This window comes from Anser brachyrhynchus (genome assembly GCF_964034855.1).
Source record: "Anser brachyrhynchus genome assembly, chromosome: 7".
NCBI classification, from domain to species: domain Eukaryota; kingdom Metazoa; phylum Chordata; class Aves; order Anseriformes; family Anatidae; genus Anser; species Anser brachyrhynchus.
The window spans coordinates 212,301-236,227 of record NC_137701.1 but is presented as its reverse complement, the minus strand read 5'-3'; the positions used below and the strand labels follow the sequence as shown (position 1 = coordinate 236,227).

Below are 23,927 nucleotides of genomic sequence, written 5' to 3'. Positions count from 1 at the left end.
AGTCATAGGGACTCCATAACCCTATGAGTATGGAGAAATAGTTGCTAATTAACAGTGTGTATAATAAGTAAGTGAGGCTGGAAACAAAAGAATATTCCTCCAAGAAAAAAAAGGAAGCAGAAATTACTGTACTTAATAGCTGGGGAAGCTGTTAAAGCTAGTTGACACAGTTCTGGTACTGCCGTGTGTGTTTTGGGGGCAACATAAACCATAATTGCTGTGATGGCAGGTAAGAATCCAATTCTTTTTTATGGCTTAGTGTAGTCAGTGAAAGCAGTGGTCCTAAGCTGCATGCTGTTCTTAAATGTAATGCAAATTCTCTTTTGTGACTCCTCAGTACTTCCAGGTTACTTGTAGCTGATCACCAGCAACTGCTTCTGTTAGCTATTAGCTGTTGGGTTTTTGCTAGGAATACTTTCAGTCCTGAATTGAAATGATGACATCCTGAAACAGAAGAGGCTCTTGGAGTATTGTAGGAAGCACATTCTTCCTGGTTCTAGTGCAGGTGTACACGTAGGAGGAGGCAGAAGGCAAAGAACCTCACATAGGTGGAGGGGGTGAGGTGGCATCACAGTTAGAGCTGTTGCAGTTAACTCTTCCCAAAGCATGAAAGCAACGTGGCTGGGAACAGGGATTTGTTGGGTTGCTTCTTTGTGTGAGCCAGGGAGTCTTTTGAGGGGCAGATTAATAAGAATATGACACAAGGTAGAGGTGCAATAGATGAAGCAAAGAATCTGGGTGGGAAAAGGGTTGCTTGTACGTGTCTATGGAATTGTTTCAGGGGACTGAGCTGGGGCAAATTCAAGATAATAGATGCAGCCTCCTTGAATTTGGATGGCAGTGCTGAAGCTTCAAAACCTTACAAGCTTTGATGCCACTTCAATTGTAGTGCATAGCTGTGATACTTGAGCTCAGAAGTGCAAACTGCACAGGATTTTTTTATCTATTTTCTTCAACGTGAGCAGCAAAACATCTTCCAGGAATGTGCCTGGGTGCTACGCTGCTTTGACACGGCTTGCTTTGCATCACCAAACACAGTAGTTAGGTTGCATCGAGTACTTTGTGGAAACATTCATTGTGTTGTCACCCAGAAATGGGATGCTACAGATGTGTGTTGGCCCGGCAGTATCAGTGCTGGTTTTTGGCCTTTGAGAGGTTGGTCCATAACATGTGACCTGTGTAATGAGGGGCCCACATAGATTGGTGACTTCATTAAGTCTGATGCTGTGGTGGTGTGTGACCCAAGGCCCTGAACGTCAGAAAATCAGGCTGTGGCCACCTATTTTATGCAGACTTTGCCTATTAACAAGGTCTCTACACTGTACGTTAGAGACGTGCGCCTCCTTTTCCGGACTAGATAGCGAAAATACCAGTTTTGTAGTTCAGTGAATGAGATTGGTTGGGCTGTTTGTTCTCCAGAGCTGAAAAATGTTGGGAGTGTATTCTCTTGGAGTCCACAGAAATGAAAATGATGAGAGGAAGAGAACGTTGGTTGCAGCCCGCGTGCTGCTGTTATAAAGTAGTTCTCTGATGTCTTTTTCCCTCTGCTGAGACTTATCAGCCTATCGTCCTTTCCTGTTAGGAGCGCATACCTGGCTTGGGATGGTGTGCGCAGTGCAGATTCTTTACCGTAAGAGCGCAGTGAATGCCAGACTTCTTCCTGTACTGCCGTGTTAACCGTGAGTCATAAATTCAGGAAGCAGTGATTGCATCGGAACTGCTAGAATGCTTTGCGGAGTCTTTTTACTGGGTAAACTTCACAGCTGCAGTTACAACTTCCAGCCTGTGTTAGCTGAACACATCGTACTGGTGCCCGCCATCAGTTTGACAAAGATGGGATTGCAGTAGGAACTTGCTTTTTTCCTTCTTTTTAATTAAACAAGTCTTTGAAGCAACTTTTCCAACACCGCCATACTTCACTTCTTCCAGTTATTTTCTGTTTTACTTAGCTGAAATGTTTTTTTTTCTTCCAAGCTTGAGGAAGTTTTCTACAAGAATGTCCCGTAATGATTTCATAAACTCTTTTCGTTGTACCTAGCTGCAACAGAGAGTGCTTTTATTCAAAAACCTGCTGGTTTTCTCTTCCAAGAAGTAGTGGGGTTTTTCCTATCTCTTCACTGATGGGAAAGGCTGTAGGACAGTAGCTTGAGGGGCTGCTAATGCTGTCATCAGTGAGCCGGGAAGAGGCAGGAGTCCGAAACGGGTAAAAAGTACTTAAAAGGATACCAAAAGAGTAAACGGTACTTAAGCCGTGGATGTTTCTTTTTGCAGGGATGCTCTGGACCAACCGCTTCTTTCTAGCGCTACCTCAAAGTAACTTGCAGATAGACCTCACAGGGAAGGTTGATCAAATGGTGATGATCGCTGTCATTCTGCTGGACACGCAGATACTTGCCTTTCGTTTTGGCTCATTTTTAATACCAATTAACTTCAGTGCCTCGCGTTAATAGACACCGTTTGACTGCATCGGCAAATGTTTCTGAGTCGTGAGTGTCATTAAAGGCCTGTCACCCTATGGAAATCCTTCTAAATAAGAAAAATGGCATTCAAATAAATAAATAAAACAGCGTTTGAACTTATGAGCAAACCTAGCGTAGCTGCCTTTGACGCTGATCTGGAGGAGAAAAATCACGTTATCACGCTACTATGGTTGCCTTAATAGGTTTGGTGTACATGAGGGAGGGAAGTATTATGTGATGTTTGCCTAGCTATTACATGGCCGATGCAGGAGGGGTTTTAGTCAGTTCCCTGAGCACGTATTGTTGCAGAAGTCGGTGATTTCACTGCCCAATGTCTGTTATTAAGGGCACGATTCATGTCCCGTTATCGTTTTTATTCTTTATTTATGTGTTTATTTTCTGGGGCGGCGATCTGTCACGATGCCCATCGTTCCCCTGCCGTGGGGTAGAATTTAGCGTGACGACTGCCTCCCGGACCAACGGGGCCACGAATCCGGCCTAAAACACTGCTTGTGCGTTGGTTGTCGGCGTGGGGGCTGTTGGTTGTCGGTGCGGGGGTATCGGTTGTCGGTGCGGGGCTTTTCTGACGAGCACTGTGGGCTCGGGGCGCCGTCCCACGCCCGGCGCGGTGCTGCGGCACACCAGCGGTCGGCGCCACGGCGCGGGGAGGCTCTGGAGGTGACTCCTAGCCCCGTGCTTACGGTGGCCGGGCCGGGGTTCATTATGGCGGCCGGGTCCTGAGGGCGGGAGCGGGAGGGCGGCGGGACCGGGACGGGACCGGGGCGGGGCGAGGAACGGGAGCGGCAGCGGGAGGGGGGGGCGCGCGTTCCCGTGAGGGGAGGGGGCGCGCGAGGGAGGGAGGGGGAGGGTGTGAGAAACACTCCGTAGCCAATAACTTGGGCTCAGGCGAGGAGCTCGGCGAAGCAGGAATTTATTCGCGATCGCAGTGGCGGGCGTCCCGTCCGTGCGAGGACTACCGCACACCAAATTTCCCTGGTGTATTGCCAAGCACTTCCCCGTGCAAGGGCTTACCATACACCACATTTCCCGAGACTCTTCCTTTCTCTCCCTTATCTCACGCTTCGTCCGTCTCCGGCCGCGCCCCTCGCGGAGCTGCGGAACCGCGGATCAGGACTCCACACTCGCTCCGTACAAAAGTACGTCTCAATCACACGGCACACAGAGTCTCACCCGACCCCCAAGGCAATACTTCCTATTTCTTACCTTGGTCTGTGCACAGAGTTACCGGATCAATTCTCAAAGCCGGAGTGCCTGCCTTCTTCCCTTCCCCACTCCTTCACGGATCCTGCCTCTTTCATCAGTCTCGGGCCCTCTGTCAGCTCTCCGCAGAACCGCCGCCGTCGATGCACAGGACCGCTGAAATCAGCGGGGCATGCCTTCCTGCTGCTGCGGCGGTGGGGCTCCCCAGTAGGCGACTGGCTCCCGGACGAGCCCCCAAATTGTGAGAAACACTCCGTAGCCAATAACTTGGGCTCAGGCGAGGAGCTCAGCGAAGCAGGAATTTATTCGCGATCGCAGTGGCGGGCGTCCCACGAGCAGGAGCGCCCCTGCTGGTTCCAAAACCCAGTTTATATACTTTTTGATGACGGGACCCTCCCCTGTTTCCCCGCTGAGGGGGTGATCCAGGCTCACAATCTGTCTGATGCTTCCCAGACAATGCATGGCCTTCAGTTGCCGGCCTGTTAAATTTCGAATTTCTTTTGACTTTTTTACTGGTTGAAGCGGTAATGGTTCTTCACTTACCTGACTTGACTCAACACCGTGATTTTCCCCGAATTGTTCTACGGAGTCTGGTTGTCTGCATTTTACAAGGTCGCCTGCTAAGCGTTCTTATCGCTGCAAGCACACCTCGATACCCCATTCCTTACCTTTAAACAACGTAACTCTGCAAAAACAACATTTTTATTCCCACGAGGGGCAGGGCAGGCCCCGCGGCGCGTGGCGGCGGGGGGCGGGGGGGCCCCGTGACGGCACCGAACGCGGGGGGGGGGGCGGTATGGCCTCGGGCGGCGCGACCGGTAGCGGCGCGACCGGCAGCGGCATGGCCGGCGGTGGCAGGGCCGGTGGCGGCGGGGCGCCGGGCGGCAGCCCAGGAGCCCGATCAGGAGGAGGAGGAGCAGGAGGAGGAGGAGGAGGAGGAGGAGGAGGAGGAGGAGCGGCCGGCGGCAAGGTGAAGAGGCGGCGCCACCGTTTGGGCGCCGCGAAGCCCCCCTGTGCCAGGAGCAAGCGGGTGAGGAGCGGCCCCCCCACAGCGGGCCCTTCCCCCTCAGCCCACCAGTTACCCCCTTACTTACCCCCTTACCTTACCCGCCCCTTTATCCCCTTAGTTACCCCCTACCCACCTCCTTACCCCCTTAGTTACCCCCTCGACCGCTTAGTTACCCCCTTAGTTACCCCCTCAACGGCTTAGTTACCCCCTTAGTTACCCCCTCAGCCCCTTCCTAACCCCCTCAGTTACCCCCTCAGCCCCTTCCTAACCCCCTCAGTTACCCCCTCAGCCCCTTACTTACCCCCTTACCCCTCTACCCAGCCCATTACCCCCCTCCTCCCCCTCCCCTTCACCCCCAGCCCGCTGCCCTCAGGACCCCCAGTGCCACCCCCAGGGCTTTCCCCGCTCCCTGCACCCCTCCTCAGCCCATCATCAATTCTCTGAACGTTACCTGCCAGGCTTTGCTTCTCGTTTGTGCTGTAGGGTACAGCAGGTTGATGGTGAAAGCGGTCCGTCAATTCGGGGTGTGAAAATCCCCGTGCTGGAGGGGGGACGCGCCGAGATCCCTCCCAGCAGCTCTTTGCTAAGAAATGTCAGGACGCCCAGAGAGATGCTCTGGAGATGCCCTCTGCACATGTTTGCTCAGCCAAAACCTCTCCGCTATTAAATGAGCAACGTAGCTGAGGGGATTGATTATCATATGCAAAACCAAGGGAGCGCTACGCATGGATAGCTGCTCATTTAGGTTTTTATCACTTGCAGAAATGCCAAGTCCCTTATACCACATATTGACAATCAATCTTGTCCATCTAAAGCTGGCCTGGAAGGGCAATGCAAACATTCCCCACGCTTACAGAGCAACCGTTGAAACCTCTGGCTTGAACAGTGCATTAATGTTGAAAGTGCCATAGCTTGCGTGTGCCGACACTGTGTAGCTAACTGATAAACCTTACACGTGGATTGAAAATAATCAGTGGAGATGGTTTTCTAACTTTTCCATTGTCTGTTATCTCTGCGTGTTTTCCAGTAGGTTTATTTAAAGAGTGTGCCAGAGCAAACACGTGCGTGGGGATATCTGGGGGATTCTGCACAGAGAATGGCTGCTGCACATCCAGCGCAGATCAAATTAACAGTAACTTATCGGGGAAGAATTTTAATGATTTGATAAATAGACAAACTGATAGGTGTTACATGTGTGCATTTATTATAGCAGTTAGCTTTGTAACCAGACGAATCGTGCAAATGTTCATAACGTAAAAGGACGAGCTTTGAGCAGATAGCTTGCTTAGAGCATTTGTCAATTAATTTCAGTTTATTTTCAATATCATGTCCACTCTGCAGAAGGTTCTGTGGCTTAATGTTAATTGTCTCTCAGTGATGCAGTTGGGGAGGCACGAAAGCGACCGATGCGATTTTGTGAGGTTATACCTCTGGTTCTGATCCCTACCCCGCTGTTTTTCTCATCCTTCCCCCTACAACTTTAGTCGATAAGTCGATTCTTAGAAATACTTAAATAGATGTGTTTTGTGTGCTTGTGATCCTAATTACAGCCCACCAAACCCTCTGTCTCTTACCATTAAGCTCTGAAGGTGCCTGGGCACTGTAGGCAGTATAGTTAGCAGCTTCAAAGTTCCTGGGAACTAGTCCTGGATCTAATTTACCTTTTTTTTTTCCCCCTGCCTGCAGGAGGGATGATTAGCAGGATGCCTAGCTCATGATTGTCAGCTTTCTGGATATTAATTTTTATTATTAATTTTTATTATTAATTATATTCATTTATATTAATTTATCTTTTATTTAACCGTAGTTCCTGGGGCTTTCGGTCAGGTGGGAATTCTCCGATCGTACCCGATGTATGCCGCAGAGTCAGTCTTCTACAAAATACAGCAACAGCTTTAGAAGGCTCTTGCAAGAGGAGGTGCTGGTGCTATAGCTATAGCTGTGTTTCTTCCAGGACATCTTCTGGGTTAGCCTGACTGTTGAGAGCAGAACTGGTTTTTGTGCGTATAGTCACTGCAATTCAGCATTACTAAAATTGAAAATATTTAGATTCACTGATTTTAATGGGTAGTATGGTCCTGACTGTCGCAGTAGATAATTGCTGAACTTCTGGTTTAGTTGGTTTTCACGGGAGGGTGCGAAGAGGAAGAGTCCTGGAACAAGTCTGTAGGTCAGGAGCTGTTCAGGCGTAGAGTTTCCTGATAGCCTTGCAGATTGACGACCTGCTGGTGAATTTTGGCAGAGGTTTCAAAACTTTGAACCTTGCCAAGGTCACTTGGAAGTGCAGACAGTGATAGGTAGTTGTAAATCAATCTTAGGTGAATTTAGGTTTACCAGAAGTGTAGCGATCCTATGCCAGGGATCAACCTCGTCGTCGTCTTCTGAATATTTGCTGTATAATATCTGTCTTCAAGGTCCGTGGAAGGTGGTATCGCAGCATATGCTGTTGACTGCGTTTCTGTAATTAAACAAGTGTTTTTTCTTTCAAGCAGGGATTAATTAGCAGAATGACAGAAACTGTGAAAAATATTGTACCGGCCTGGCTGCAGAAGTATTTCAATAAGCGTGAGGAGGAGTGTGTAGACAGAAATGAATCTGCAAACCAGGAGGAGACTCCGGTAAACTATCACCACGATTATTCAGATGAAGATACCATAATCGATGAGAGATTCACGCCTGAACCAGCAGGAATTAGTAGACGAGGTATGTGAAAAATCATTTGGAATTCTGGCCATCTGTATTTATTCACAGATTTCTAGTTTTGAATCTGAATTTCAAAAGGAAATTGGAATGAGGGTTTTGACAGAATGAAAAAAACCCAAAAAAAGTCAAAACAACTGTTTGTGAAACCGTCTTAGCTTTAAACTGTATACACAGTTACGAAGCATACATCTTATGCTCTTGGAAGGCATCAGTTAACTTTAGGTACTCTATTAGCCAGGTGCTAAATGCTGAAAATAAGTCATTTGCAAGTGTGCTGGGTTGCATTTTCCATCTTTTAAAAGATATGGAATGAAAATCTGTCTAATTGCCTAAGGCAATTAAAAAAATTAATTTGTTTTGCAGTCTTCGAAACAAAAGACTAGATGCTAGAATGGCAGAGGAAAATTCCGTCTCGTGTCCCGACTTTGTTTGTTTTGTTTTGTTTTTTTTTTGTTTTGGGCTTTGATCAATTTAGTAAAGTTCCTCGTTAACTTGATGGTGAACTGGGGAACTTGTGCACGGATGTGGTTTATGAGATTATTATCCTTAAAATATTCAATAACTTTAAGGTCTACGCGGGGGGAGGGGGTGTCTTTGAAAAGGTATTTGGACCGTTGGCAACGAGGTTTGCAACTCCTTTACCTCATGAAAGATTAATTTGTCTTATATCCAGTGCCTCTCACTGTTCCTGTAGTCCTGTTGTATAAATTTGCATCTATTCTTATTTGAGTTTCTCTTAAATTAGCTGTTTTGGGGAAGTCAGCTTTTAATAAGTGAAGAAGTTTTGTCTGAGCGTGCGTAGGTAACCATAGATAATGTGGAAAGTCAGTTGCTTCTGTTGTTGGCAGAATCAAAAAATAAGGAGGAAATATCTTTGCCTCCAATCTCATCTAATTGTAAACAAGGAGATTGATGGCTTTCTGTGTAGCTGTAGCTTGGGAATGAGTTTGGAGAAAAGAATAGAGAAGGTCTTCGTGACTGAGGAACACATGTTGGCTTTCCTATGTAACTGCGTGAAAGGAGCTTTCATTAAGAACAGCTGCACTGCAAGCTTGCTAACTCCAGGAGATCAGGAGCAGGTGGACACCCTGGAACCTTTTGCAGCTTATGTTGCTGTCCGTGGGTGTTGCTTACTATGCTTAAGAATAAGATTTTTTTTTTTAATTATTACTACATTTTGAAACCAATGTGTTTCTTCAGTTCTGAGGTATCAGTGTGCTGGAGCCTATATTGGGTGGCCTTCCGCCTGAAGAACTTTCTGTATCTCAAACGGTGCTGTCCTAAAAATCTGCTCATGGTTTGGAGAGCTAATTAGTGGTACTGCAGTGGTTATGAAGATTGAACTAACTAGTTTAAGCTTCAGTTCAAGTATCAAGAGGATAGTGGCTCAAAGTCATTTGAATTGCCCAGATTCCTGGGAGAGACAGTAGGCTTTCATCAGGCAAAATACCCATGAATAGTTCCATTCATTTAGCAAGATAGACTTCAAGGCCACCTATTCCAGGCCACTGGCATTGTTTGCAGACCCTTTGCTTCAAGAGGGAAAAATGCTCATCTGGTTACTTGGGTCAACATCCTTGTCCCTTGGGTCAAAATCCCAATAGTTAATGGGTAGGAGATGATGTTTTGCCTCTAACGTGAGCTGATATGGAAGAACTTGGGAAAAAAGTACTGCAAACGTTCATTTTCATGTTGTGTATTCAGATTAATGTAACCTTTGTTCCAATATTATGGAAGCTGCAGTGTTATCTGTAATTTACCGTGTAATCTCAAATTTTGTAAAGCTTATTGCAAGCTGTACATGGGAGAAGGAGTATATATGTTTGATTTAGTGAACGGCCAAGTCAGCGTTAGAGCATTTGAGCACGGGGTCAGAATGTGGTGTTGTAAATCCTCATAGTTAACTACTTCTGGATGCAACATTAATACTGTGTATCGCAAGCAGTGTTGTTGTTGTAGCCAGACAGTTAGATGCAACCGTATCTGGGTGAGGAAGAAGTTAAATTTGGCTTCTCTCTTTTTGCGCTTAGAACTTGGCAATAGCATGGCTGTCGATAGGAAACAGGTTTTGGCTTCTGTGAGCTTGTCTATAGCAAAGCTAATTATCTCCCTGTTCTTGTCTAGAACCATCCACAAGTAGATCAGCACTGAACTTCCCAGTTGTGTTAACAAGGCCCTCTCTTCATCGGAGCCGTCTGAATTATACCATGCTGGATTCTCCTGTCCCACCTTGTCAGCCCTCGACATCTTCTATATTTGGCATTGGCAGTCCTAGGCTGTCCTTCATAAAAGAAATAGAAGATTCTACCTCTCAACAAGACGATGATAACATCTCAACAACCAGTGATTCCTCCTCTAGAGCATCTGATGAAGGTGATTTTTGTGTTCTCTGTTTAATTGACTTTTTTTTTAATGTGAAGTACCTTGCGTTCTTTAATATTCCACATCACCTTAGTAAATAAAATAGGTGAATGTCAACTTTGGATGCGAGAATTAAATTGAATTTTTAGTGTTTTAGAAGTATATAATCCTATCACCTTTTTAATAGAAGCGTGCTTTGGAATACGTTTATGATACCCTGATATTAGAAAGAGTCAATGCTGAAATATACACGTTCAGCTAGGTTATATGTAAATTTTGAACTGGGACGGTAGGAAATCAGGCTGACTTGCCGTAGCTTGACAACTAGGCTGATTGTCTAGAAGGAAGAGTGACTCAGAATATCTAACAGACAGCTGGTTAAATGTGAATAAGTGCAGGTGACAAATAGGAACACGAGATGTTTTCCTGTGTTTCAGCAAGAGAAGATAAAGAAACTACTCTGACATAAGCTATAGGCTGTTTTTTGACCTTTCTTGGTAGAAGGCTTCAGCTGTCAATACTTTCATGTCTTTTGCCAAATTCATTGAGGAAAGCACACCATTTTAAAATAAAAAATAAGCATCGTGTCGATGTAGGTTGGTACGTAGGTCTTCTCGCTGAAAGGGCGAACAGCAGGTTTGCAGCTTTTTCTAGTCCCCCATATAGACAGGGACTGACGTGTGCTCAGCAGGTTTTGCAGAGAACTTTTGTACAGCTGAGAGTAGAGTTGCTGGGCTTTAGCAATATAACCTGAGTGCACTAGAACTTTCTGGTGTGTCTTCGTAAAACATACATGGGCAGAAGATCGTTAACTCTTAGAGCAGCCTTTGGGGAATCTTCCAGGTTTAAAACCTGTGCGATTATGATCTGTGCTGGCCTCCAGCCTTTTACCAACATAGAAAAAAGCTTTGTCCGTACAAATGCACTGATGTTTATGCGGTCCTCTTTTATCTTAGCCTGAAGGAAAAAAATATCTGCATTGGAAGCACAGTATTAACTTGGTAAGATTGGTGAAAACTACTTGCAGCTCTGTGAACAGTTTTCAAGTTTGTAGGTGATACTTGGTTTTCAGTCTGTACGTGAAGTTGATCTATTTAAAGAAGCTGAAGTCATGCTTATTTTTCTGTATTGAAGAACTTGAATTAGTGTGATCTTTATTGTTAAAGTTCTGTACGTACGAGAGGCATTTACATCTAGCATACGTCATTTTGGCAGATGTTGCAGTTTTAAAAAATACTTCATCGTCACTGCTCTGGCCCACAGAAGCTGAAAGAACTCATTCCCTCTCGCAGCATTCTGCAGCTAGCTCTAAGAAACCTGCATTCAGTTTATTTGTTTTTGGAGGACTGTGTCCTGTAAGTACTGCACAGTATTTCTTTTAATCAGTTTGAATGTGTACCTGTTTTTCTATCCACTTCTCATACTGTGTTTCCGTAGGTACGTGGAAGCACGTCTGTTTTTAAGCAAAACCAGCTTGGGTTTTCTCCATTTTACCCCGGAAAGACGGCCTATGCCGGTGGTGCAGCTGTAAGATCAAGGCAGCCAAAGACGGAACCTTATCAGGTATGAGAAAAGTAGTGTAGTGGGAAATAGTGATGGAAATAAAAAAAGCAGCACTGCCAAAGGAGCTTTGAGCAGGGAGCTGAATATGTGGTAACAGTTGCTCTTCTGCCCTCTTGGTCTACAAAAATAGACGTCTGAGATTGATTTCTGTTTAAATTCTTTAATGACAGTTTTTACCACAGGTAATACTTGTCAGAAAGAACAAGAATGACAGTTTGGGCTAGTTGTTGGTAGTTGGGGTTTCCTCTGTTGTTAGGTCTTTCAAAAAATTCCATTCAAGTGCCATTGTCTGCCTCTGACTACATTACGTTAAAATAACTTGATGCAAAAAAACCAATGACAGCATAACTTTGAAAACTTGTGTTTATGGTAGCAAAAGCTACAGTAGTCAAACCTGGCTAATATTTATCTGTGGATCTTCTTTTCCAAGCATGCCTACATTCATGCTATGGATATGTTGTATAAACCTGCAGTCTTTGAAAATATCTAAAATCAACTTTGCTGATCCTTTGTTCTTCTGGTACACAGAGGCATGCAGGACTAAATGCAGTCCCAAGATAAGCAGTAACATGCTTTCTGTTTTGAACGATTCATATAGTTCTTGGAGAGAGTTATTTGCCCCCAAGAGTTCTTGGAAATAGCAAATAAAAACTGCTGACAACTCTGATTAGCTAGAGCTGAATCGAAAAGGAAAGTCAAATCAGGTTTGGTAGGAATGTATTTAAATGAAAGTGACTTTTATCGATAAATCAAAAGGAATTTGAAGAAAATGAAAACGCGGGTTTGCTGGCTCTGTTCTGACAGTCCATTTGTGCAACGGAAAAAGGGCAGTACAAGTACCTCACTTACGGGAAACCTTGAAACCTTGTGGTGCAAAGCTGGGAACCCTCTTTGGTCGGCTATTTTTGTTTTTTACAATATTACTGCATTATGGTAAAAAGAGGAACCAAAATACTAGGCTTTTAAAGGAGAGAGTAGCTTGCTTCTTGCTGCTTGCTGTGAATGACAGCAAGGTACTAGAGAGTCCAGCGAAGGGCCACCAAGAAGATCAAGGGACTGGGAGCACCTCTCCTCTGAGGAGAGGCAGGGACTGCTGGGCCTGTTTAGTATGGAGGAGATGAGGTTTGGGGGGATCTTATTGGTGTATATAAATACCTGAATGGATGGTGCAAAGAGCATAGAGAGCCATTGTGTTTTCAGCGGTGCCCAGTGCCAGGTCAAGAGGCAACAGGCACAAACTGAAACGTGAGGCTCTGTCTGAGCATCAGGAAATGCTTTTGCACTGTGCGGGTGATGGAGCCCTGGCACGGGTTGCCCGGAGAGGCTGTGGAGTCTCCCTCTTTGGAGGTCTTCAAGAGCTGACTTGACATGGTCCTGGGCAACCTGCTCGGGGTGGCCCTGCTTGAGCGGGGGGGTAGACCAGGCGATCTCTAGAGGTCACTTCCAACCTTAACCATTCTGTGGTTCTGTGAGTCTCACTTGTGTTTTTACATGCTGCGTGGTCTGCTTCCTGTCTTCACATCGTGTGATAAGCACAGTGTGGTTATATGAGGGGTTTAACCTGGGAAGAAAAAAAGTCACACCAAAGGAAGTTTTTGACTGATATTTGAAGTTGGGTGGTGCAAATAAACAGTTTACTTTTTCAGTGTAATGTTTAGATCTGTTACAGTTTAAATCAGATCTTTATCTTTTAAGACAAAGATTTGCAGCCAACTTTAATCTTGGGGGAAGGGAGGAAGCAAGAGAGAAGTAAAACTAGTTCCTGGTTATGATTGTATACACTGATTTTAAGATGGTACACTTAGACCATCGTGAAACTCTGAGGTCTGTGTTGTTACATGCTTTCTGTACCACAAGCCTTTTCTTGAGTTCTGTTTCCCTGATTACTGCTTCGGAGGCCTTAGCAGTCCTAGCATCATCCGTCTTGACCTTTTACAAGTACGGAGTTCTTTTATTGCTCGTGCAACAAGCACGTGCAAGATGCACTGAGGCCCAAGGTAAACTTCATTAAACTCCGAACGTATTCTCTTCTTTATGGCTTGAACTCCCAGGGACTGCATGTTTCTCTGTCATCAGAATATATTGATTGTATCATCAGTGTAGCCTTGGGACGTAAAAAACATGCCTCCTTAGCTGAGAATTGACCATTGTAACACTTAAAATGCTAATTTTTCAGGCACAAAAGAGAGCGAAAGCTAGAGAAGAAACTGTGTGGTCCCACGCTACCTTGAGTACCTCAGCGTGGTGCATCTTGGAGGCAATGGAGAAGCTGTCAAGCCCTTTGTTGGTAAATAGCACTTCTTTTAATCTGTTTTTGCTTCATGTGTTTATAAAACTTAGTAAATGTGCCATCAAAGGATAAAGATAAAACTATTCTTCCTTACGTTGTGGCCGGTTTAATTTATTGCGCTGTTTTTTCAACAGGATGCTAAAAGAATGACATCTCTTTTGCCGCTGTGTTGTGTAAGTTGACCATGAACCCCCACATTTTTGTTGCAGGGAACCCTCTCTCTCAGGAGAAAAAAATTGCCCTCTAATATTTATGCTTTGTTTTTTCCCTCAGCCTCCGGACATAGATAAACCGGATATTACTGACTTCCAGTCCAAACGAAGAAAGGTAAGAACCAATAATGTCTTAAGCTGAGGTAGATAACTTTTTCAATGCTTTATCACTATTAGAAAAATTTTCTCAAACCTCAGTGACAACATAGACATCAAATCAAGTTAATATTGGCATGTATCCACAATAGATGATGGGCTGTGAAGATTACTCAGGTTAAGAATTATGTTATCTTTGTAAGTTGAGAGCAACAGCTCTAGAACACACCAAGTCGTTTTATCTTGTCCCCCAACTTGGGGTGAAGCTGCATATTAAAATTCCTCTTGAGGCAAGTTTTCTCTTGAAGAAATGATCACAAATAGAAAAATACTGCTTGAGTGGTCATATAGACTTTGTACAGACTTCCGTGTTCATTCGGGCACAGAAAACTAATTTTTCTGCTTTTTATCACCATTCAAAGTAAAGAGGAGGAAAATTGTTAATTTCCGACGCTATAAATCTTACGCTCCTAAATTCCTATTTGGAGGTAGCACAGAACTGGTGAGAATGCTGTGGTAAAGCATGATTTCCTTTCATTTTGTTTAAAAAATGAAAACTAGTCATCTTTTTTTGATGACTTTAGTTAGGGGTATCATTAAATTGCAAAACTGTACCAGGCACAATAGCTCTTGGTGTATTAAATGCCTAACTGGGGGAATTAATATTTTTCATTTTTACCTTTAAAACCAGCGATGAACCATCGTTGGAGTCTGATAAATTTTCCATAAAATTAAATGGGCATCTCTTTCTGCGAAAACATCTGTGTTTCCAGTATCAGTCTGAGTGTACAAATGACCACTTGTTAAGTGTATGGGCTTCTTAGGCTGGAAATCAAAGTGGACAGTAATACTGGTTGCTTATTGCTTTTAACTCTTTCAATCTCTGTATTGTTTAGCCAGCACAATCTCCATTTGGTAAAGTTCTAAAATGAATGTAGCAGCAACTGCTTAGTTTTTAGGGGGGTAGAGGTTTTTTTTTTTCTTTTTCTTTTCTGACGCTATAAATCTTAACGCTCCTAAATTCCTATTTGGAGGTAGCACAGAACTGGTGATAATGCTGTGGTAAAGCATGATTTCCTTTCATTTTGTTTAAAAAATGAAAACTAGTCATCTTTTTTTGATGACTTTAGTTAGGGGTATTCTTGGGCTTATTAAATTGCAAAACCCTTAAATGACCACTTGAAGATCAGGTGACTGAAGGAAATAACAAGATGTGCAAACTTTTCATCTTCTGTTCTAATGAGAAAAGGGACAGTGTCTCAAGAAGTTTCTGTGCTAATTCCTTGACTGGATGGATGTATAATTAAGTTTACAATCACTTCAGAGTTTACAAACATCTCAGATTTCCTGGACCATCTTTTCACCATCTGCCAAATTACAAGGGCATGGAGAAGTGAAGTATATCATAAATATTATCCAAATAACTAAAACCAAATCTGGTGTGAATTCTCAGTTATATTATAGCAATACACCTGTGATAAGGCATTAAGAAAGATCTGCCAGATTTGCAACAGAGAGCCTGAAATTGTCAGCCACTAAATGAATGTTGCACGCAGCTGTCAGTGGGTGAAAGGAGATAGATTGTCTATTCATAATACTAGAATTCATAATGGTGGCGGGAGAAGGGTAGCCCGTGATGAGAAGCAATTATTTGCTGAGGAGACGATCGTGTGTTTTCCTGCTAAAGTGAACATGCGGTTGACGGAACACTTGTGCACTCGGGCTAAACTTCTGCAGTGGGTAGCAGTGATGTGGTATTTTTCTTATTTCAAGGAACTGTACCAGGCAGAATAGCTCTTGGTGTATTGAATGCCTAACTGGGGGAATTAATATTTTTCTTTTTTACCTTTAAAACCAGCAATGAACCGTCGTTCACTCGAAGTAGATTTGTGAACTTACATAAAACATGTCTTATTCAAGGTTTCAAACTGAATGTAATATTTTTTAGAAAGATGTATTTTTGTATACTTTTGAGAGAGTGTGAATCCTATTACTAAGAGCTGGGAGATACTGTGAAATTAAAGCTGCGGTGTAAACGATTTCCTGTTGGTATTGATTTGAACAATAGCATGCTTCCTAAGACTGTATTTTCTGATCCTTAAGACCGCAGGCGGAGCCATCGGTAAATCTTGTAGCCTTTAGGGTTTGTTTTCTGTCTGACAGTTCAGTTAAGTCAGTTTTGCAGAACACGCAGTGGTCTGTGTTAAAAATTAACTCTGGTCTGTGAAAATGCTTTGAAAAGGGAAGTCAAACCCACTACTTGAAGTGCATCTAATGCACATGTAAAGCATTGGATCATATTTTAATGAATGAGATTATTGTAAGATTGACAAGTTGGTTTTTTTGAGTGTGTTCTATTGTTTGTGTAACTTTGAAGGGGGAAAATGTAGGGGATGTGAAGCCCAGAAGCCTGTATAATTAGTTGCTTATCACTTCAAATGTTAAATTAATGAATTAAGCTACTAAAAAAAAAAAATCACAGTGTGGGCAGAGGAAAAGATAGGAGCATATTCTAGGAACATGGATTATTTTAATTATGGTAGCATGAATTATTTTGTCTATGAAGCTAACTGCCAAATTTTGAAACGGAATTCAGTCAGATTTTGGCTACTTATATATAGCTTTATGGATTTCGTTACTGGTTTTCTGGTGATTTCCCTCTACAAGTTGAACGGTCTTCAGAATTTTCAAATTGTATTCACTGAGTGCCAAGACCGATGGGGGGAGGTTTATAGTTCTGTAATTTGTTTTCATCAATAAATATTGGAATTAATTTGGGTGGACATAAGGATAAATTGATTGCTGTTTCCCTTTCAAAGCTGGAATCCCAGAATGCATTCCAGCCTCCACCTGTTAAGAGACTTGTGACACCAACAGTAAACCGTCAGCCGATGCGTTATACGCGGTATTCTGAACCATCACCGACTTCAACTACTCAGTCCAGCAAAATTTGCCAGAGAGGAGACACAAAGTTCCAAGTGAGTACATTTTTGAGTCCTTATGTGCCTGTTTTTTTTTTCCAGTCTTGGAATGTTTCTCAAACCAATTGTTATCCTATCTTTGCAAAAAGTACTGATAGTATGTTTGAGGCGAGCTTTAAGGCAGTGGGAACCATTGTGAAATAGATTGAGCTTTTATGGATTTAATTCTGTTTTTGGAACACTCAGTGTCTTGTGGTTGTTTTCACGATGTCATGATGTGCTATTGAGTCATCCTGTTGTCAGTGAAAGAATATTAAAAGACAGAAATGTTTTCCTTTTATATTCTCATGTACACGAAGCTGTCACTGATGAAACATGCTCGTGTTCTGTGTAAACTATTCCAGGTGAGCTATGTGCTCCAAGTGAGAGTTCTGACAATGTGCTGAGTTATCGGTTTTGATTGCTTTGGAGTAGATGGAGTCTGATAAATTTTCCATAAAATTAAATGGGCATCTCTTTCTGCGAAAACATCTGTGTTTCCAGTATCAGTCTGAGTGTACAAATGACCACTTGTTAAGTGTATGGGCTTCTTAGGCTGGAAATCAAAGTGGACAGTAATACTGGTTGCTTATTGCTTTTAACTCTTTCAATCTCTGTATTGTTTAGCCAGCACAATCTCCATTTGGTAAAGTTCTAAAATGAATGTAGCAGCAACTGCTTAGTTTTTAGGGGGTAGAGGTTTTTTTTTTCTTGTTTGTTGATAAATGACAGAAAACAGAAAAGTATGTCCCTTTTACGGGGTTGGCAAACACAAGTTTTGATGAAAACTCTCCCCCCCACACACACAATTTTTGTCATTTTGTTTAAAATAATTACTTTCTTTGTTAGAGGATTTGACAAATTTGATTTAGTGTTCTATCAGTTTGTCCTCAATGCTGAGTGAAGCAGTGATGCTTACTTTAGCCCCAAAATTTAACTGAACTGTACCCACAATGCTGAATTAGGGAACAACGTTAAGTAGGTGAGGTGTATTCAGGGCTATAAAATTAAAAATAAATAAATAAAATAAAAACCACAAAAAACCACATGAAGTGGTTGTTGGTACTTTGTGTATTCTGTACATATTCAGCTAAGTCTTGAACTAAACTTAACTTGCAGGGGATGAGAGAGAAGACTTTGCCTGCAGAACAGCGAGCAGAACCATCTGAAAGGTATGACATCTATTAATTTAAAACTTACTTGAAGAAAGAAAGAAATCTCCTTTTTCAGTACGGTCTGCACCTGAAAGGTGGTGACAGTTCTCAGTAAAAGGAATGGGAAATCCAATGAAAATTTTGTATTTTGAGGCAGCTGCAAAGTCTGGATTGTGTTTGAAGATCAATATAACTTTGAGAAAATTGTTGTTTTTGTGAAAGGAAGGAAGATGAGCAAGAATAAAAGTACTGATACACCACTTTTTATCCCAAGTTTATCTTCTGAGAAGGATACGAAGATGGGAAACGAGGCACGTTATAATGCTGTATCCACAGAAAGGATCTTTGCTGTTGGAGGCCTTATTTTTTCCTTCTACAGGAAATATGGCTCATTTTGTAGTTTAACTAAATCTGTAGCGTTACAAATTTTGCTTTGACAGATATTTCATGGTTTATAACTCAGTTTACTTATAACAAAATAATTTGTCCCTCTTAATGTTCCCTAGGGGAAAAGCTATTAGTTTTAGCTATTTAATTGCTTGCAGTTTGAAAGCTCTGTCCTAATGGGATGATTCTTTCTGAAGCATTCTTTAGAAGGTGAAGTAGGGGAAGTGAGTTACAGTTCAGGAGGATGTTTATTGATGTGTTTTTTTCTTTATTTTTTAAGCAAAAACATGGAGGAAGATTTATGATTTATTATTCTTTTTTTTAATACTCCTTTCATGATGAAGTTAATTGTCTGCTTTGAGTTCACATGAAGACCATGTGTTCTTTAGAATCATTTGAGGCCAAATGCTAACTCATCTCTAAAATAAAAAAAAATCCAGCAGAATTAATTGAATTTCTTCTTGAGGAGACTGCTTTGTGTTACACTGCTTTCTTGGTTTAGGTCAAATGAGTTATCCTCCAGATAATATTGATGGCTTTTCCTTCTGGGCAAATGGTGTTTTGGGTAATAATGCTTGAGTTAAGAGACTTTGCACTCTGTTTTTAGGGAGTCGCTCTTTTCAAAGAACAGTAGCAGGGAATTTTGTTGACTCTATGCTCATCTGCCAAGCAATTCTTAGGTGACCATGGGCATTCTTTGGCTTGCAGAAAGAACTCAACACTTTGTTTTGGCATCTAAAAGTTGGACTTCACAACAACCACCTTTTTAGGGGTGGAAGCGACTGGCTTTAAGGTTCTGGTACAGGTGCAATCAGGTGCTGGGTTTTAATTATGTTTTTTTCAAACTGTTCTAAATTGTCTTTGTTAGAACTCCTTTCTACTTCTCCATTTAGGAAGGAGATACAGAAAACTCACACTGCTTTTGATTTCGTTCACAAAGTTTATTGCAGTGCCCTACCTTTTGTTTGTAGAGTAGGTAGTGGTGGTAGTGTTTTTTGTGATGCTGGTCTCTGTTGGGTGCCATGTTCTGGAGCAGGAGCACCACACTGATCTGCTGGCAAGAGTCCCTTTGGACAGTTGAGTTGGAATACTCAGTAAATCTCTGGCCCACCAATGCTATATATCTATGCGTGTGTGTGTATATATATATATTTTATATCCTGAGTCCAATTGTAGATTAGACTTGCTTGAAGGCTGACAACTGTCTTTGCCCCCTTGAAGCTCACAGGTGTTAACAGAAAGAGGAATATGGGCTGTTATGGGCAAGCGATAGTTGTCTGAATGAAGATCTATTTTGATGTAAGACTTTTTTCAGAATTCTAATGGATTGACAGTTTGGATTAGAGAAAAGTCTGAGCATCTGCCTTAGGGATCTGTCTTCCTCTATGCAGTTACAGTGCTAAGCAGGCTGTTGTCAAGTATTTGACAAGTTTAGACCAGTTCTCCTCCTCAGTATTGTGGGAGTTTGACCTGGTGTCTTCCAGTGCGATCTAATGCACTTTTGTACTGACTGACTGATTGGCTGCAAGATAAGCTTTGAGGTCACAGTTTTTCCAGGCATACTTCATTTTCTTGCCATAGTACTTTTGTTAGAGTTATTCCCTATTCCACTTCTGGTTTGGGTTATTTTTTCCCCATTTGCTCTTGGATTAGGATATCTTTCTGGTTTTGAGCTAGGCTTTTTTAAGTACCAGAAAAACGCCTTTGTATGCCTTACAAAAGGGATCTGTATTCATGTCTGAAAAGACTTCTGGAATGTTGGCATACCCAAACACCTCTGCTGTTCCTGCTGATGGCCACATGAAAGCCAGAGCTGCTTCTGAAGCTTAGGCCATATTACCTTGCCACACAAGTCTAAGGCGTCCCTATTCTATCAGAGCTGTTGGCAGTGTTTCCCATGTGTATGTGTGCATATGTGCACTCTTTCTGTATTTTTGTGAGCTGTTCTTTTATATCCCTGCAAAAGATACACGTGCATCGCAGAATCAGAGAACCAGTCCTATTTAAAGGAAGCACTGGAAAATAACAATCTAAATCAGCTCTTCTATTTCAGGTCTTCTGGCTTAGTCATTGTTCCCGTGTGAACGGTGCACTTATGTATGTCCTTTTCATTGCTGCTGTTAATAAAGTTTTTCCTATTTAGAACATCAAGTATTTACCAGCGTTTAGCAACTTGTGAGACAGCTTTAGTTTTTTTCTGATCAGCAGGTTTCAATTCTAGGACTAATAACAGCTCTAATATCTTGAAAAAAAAATTTGGCTGGTAATTTTTTTTTCTCTTGTTTCCCCCAACTTCTGTACTGTCGTGTGCTAGCAATGTGACCAGCTACAAATTCAGTACTGCTGCGTCCAATGGTCTGTCTTCAGGAGTGAGTAGCGGAGGTGGCAAAATGAGAAGGGAAAGAGGAATACACTATTTATCAAGAGCTGTACAAGAACAGGTAAGTGACTCTTAAATTGATTGCTGTCACTGAGCTTACTGAAGTAACTAGCTAAGTGTGTCAGTTTTATTGCATCATAGTAAATTATAACAATACCGCTTTATTTTTGCATTGTTTTTGTTTTCTTGTGGGTTTCAGAGCAGGCTCCAATTGATTTCCTGTGTTTGAATACCTGAACTTTGCTTATGTAATTTTGAAATTTTTAATTCTCTTACCTTGGAGATTCTTCAAACTATAACATTTCTCGTTAGCAATTGAATGAATGAGTCCTAAGAAGAGAAGTAATGTTTTGGTGAAGGTTTGTATAGTTTTTCTACAGGAATGATACTTGAAACGAGTGCCAAGTATAAAAAGAAAAAAAAAAGCTTAATTTTTGGTTTCATATTTAAGTCGTACAGAAAGATACAGGCCAAGAGTGTGAAAAAGAGTAGTAGAAGAGAGCATTCTGCATGTCTGCTAACGATGACTCAGTTTTTGATACTCACCCAACTCATTGTGAGAGAGTTTTTTTCTCATTTTAATAGGAAAAATCTATTCCATAAAACTATGACCATGAATATTCAGATTATTTTTTCTTTTATTGGATGTTATATAAGCTGCCTGTAAGTTAATTTAAGTATTTACGTTAACATTAAGTATTTAATTAATATTAAGTTAATATTAAGTATTTAAGTTAATTTAAGTTTCAAATCATTAAATGGGACTTCAGGATGATGCAATATAAAGAAATCGTAAACACTGTTGTTTATTCCTGTAACGCAAATAAAATAATGGTCCAAATATCAAAAGTTCCATAAACTTTTCAAATCAAAACTGTGAAACAGATGTAAGCTACAGGATGCACTGAATATCAGTAGTACCAACTTACATCCCTGCCTAGTCATTTCTAAGTAGATCATGATAGTACTGTACAAATTTCGGTCAGATTTTCTATGCCATTTAAAACATAACTCATCCAATCTTAGTAATCAAATAAAGTAAGTGGCAGGGATGAAAATTGAAGTTGTTAAGAGGCTGTTTTCTGATTTTTATATTTGCATCCTGATACATGGTATAGACTGTATTTACCAGAACACAATCTTCAGTGCTGCTAGTCTGACTTTCTTTGGTGCTTTTTGTGTTTAGTTTGGTTGTTGAACCTACCTGCTTCTTTAAACATTACCTTTTTCCACGTTCACTGCTGTAATGACTTTAGAAACTTTGGCAGCTATCCTGCCTAATTTTGCAAGAGGAACACTTTCTCACTTGTCTTGAGAGTGTACTCTTAATTGAAGCCATGCGAGGGTAGTTAGAAAGGATGATGCTTCTCTAGAGCTTTGATGACTAAAGTATAGAAAAGAAAGAAAAAAAATGTGATCTGTGCCTCTCTGTTCTGCACAGGTTTTGAGTTAACTTTCAGTGTTCTTGCTGTACAGTTGTTGAATAGAGTATAATGTGGAAGCAGGCCTGCCATAAATTAAAATGACGTGGTAGACAGAGGTGGGGAGATCGGGATTTCTTCTGGAAACTTGCTTTCTCTTAATTTGTATGGATTTTTGTTCTATTTAATTTTGTTAATAAATTGGGTGCGATGGGGTGAGAAAGTAGTATGTCTTGTATAAGAAAAATTAAAATTTGCAACTTTAGGAAGTGGAGGAACCAGTGCTACCGAACATACCCCTACCCATCAGTGCTGCATCGCTGCCTCAGTTCAATTCTAGTTTCGTTGGTAGTAGCGCTGTCTCAGCGTCACCGAGCGCTGTTTCAACAGCAGCAATGAGCACGGCAACTCCAGCAGCTGCGACGGGCATGGCAAATCCATCAGAGGTGGAGGGCATGACAGATCCATCAGAGGTGGAGGGCATGATAGATCCATCGGAGGTGGAGGACTTGACAGATCTATCAGAGGAGGAGGTGGAGGACATCATATATACAACGGCGACGTCGGGCATAACATGTTCAACAGTGCCCTCAGGCTTGACATGTCCAATAATGGCGGCGGGCATGCCATACCTGCTGATGACAAAGGACAAGGCAAAGTCAACAGCGGCAACGACAAGCGTGGCAAATTCAACGGAGGCGGCAGGCATGGCAGATGCAGCAGCGACGGCGGCGGGCAAGGTAAATCTTTATGCTATAAATAATGTTTACAATGAGTATACTGCTTTATTGCGAGTTGACTTTTTCTGTGGTGCTCATGAAACTAACAAATATTAGTTTCTACGCAGCTGAATGAATTGGGGTTGTATGCCAGTTTGGGGAAAAAGGCATAAATGTTTTGATTCTGCTTCTCTCAGTCTTAGAGCCTGCCAACTCCCATTTAACGTGATTGTATAACTGCTTCAAATGCTGTGGAAGTCTGGGGGGGAAGGGGGGTGTGGACTTTATGCCAAGTTATTTATAGTGGTTTGGGCAGGGGTAGAGTTAATTTTCTTCGTAGTAGATGATGCTGTGTTGCAGATTTGTGAGCAAAACAGTGTTGGTAAGGCACTGGTGTTTTAGCTGTTGCTGAGCAGTGCTTACACAGTGACAAGTCCTTTTCTGTTTCTCACGCTGCCCTGCCAGCGAGGAGGTCGGGGATGCACAAGAGGCTGGGAGGGCACTCAGCCAGGACAGCGGAGCCCAGAGGACCGAAGGGATATTCCACACCATTTAGCATCGTGCTCAGCAATAAATGCTGGGGGAAAGAAGGGGAAGGAGTGGGGAGTATGTACAGGGTTATGGCATTTGTCTTTCCAGGTAGCCATTACATGCGATGAGTCATTAATGCTACCTCAAATTTAACAACTTTACTTCTTTATTTCCAGTTCTTTTCCCTGTTCCACTTGGAGGGAGTGAGCGAGTGGCTGTGTGGTGCTTAGTTGCCTGCAATGGTTAAACCACAACTTTATTTAAGTTATTAAATTAGAGGTAACGTGGTCATATAAGCCTCACATAGAATGAGCCTAGGGTGCAATAATTGGCATATTATTGCAATAAAATAAACATTAATCTGTTCCAGAGTACTTGAAATATTTTTTGTACGGTTTGAAGTAGACAGCTGCTTTAACATGTTGATGTGTTTGCTGAAGTTCTTGGAGTATCATTGGGCT

At 42.2% G+C, this 23,927-nt stretch overlaps 1 protein-coding gene across 2 annotated transcripts in view; it reads left to right on the top strand.

Moving 5' to 3' along the window:
• The first annotated feature begins 2,551 nt into the window (after positions 1-2,551).
• LOC308198050 (nuclear pore complex protein Nup153-like) overlaps positions 2,552-23,927 on the top strand; it is a 34,578-nt gene continuing 13,202 nt past the window's right edge. For both annotated transcript variants that reach the window (XM_080599587.1, XM_080599586.1), the window contains exons 1-10: positions 2,552-4,710; positions 7,182-7,392; positions 9,517-9,765; positions 10,969-11,108; positions 11,191-11,316; positions 13,493-13,603; positions 13,741-13,779; positions 13,880-16,892; positions 17,994-20,856; positions 21,079-22,956. In XM_080599587.1, the coding sequence (XP_080455713.1) occupies positions 4,477-4,710; positions 7,182-7,392; positions 9,517-9,765; positions 10,969-11,108; positions 11,191-11,316; positions 13,493-13,603; positions 13,741-13,779; positions 13,880-13,960 (1,191 nt within the window). In that variant the 5' untranslated portion in view covers positions 2,552-4,476 and the 3' untranslated portion in view covers positions 13,961-16,892; positions 17,994-20,856; positions 21,079-22,956. The remainder of the gene's footprint in view (positions 4,711-7,181; positions 7,393-9,516; positions 9,766-10,968; positions 11,109-11,190; positions 11,317-13,492; positions 13,604-13,740; positions 13,780-13,879; positions 16,893-17,993; positions 20,857-21,078; positions 22,957-23,927) is intronic.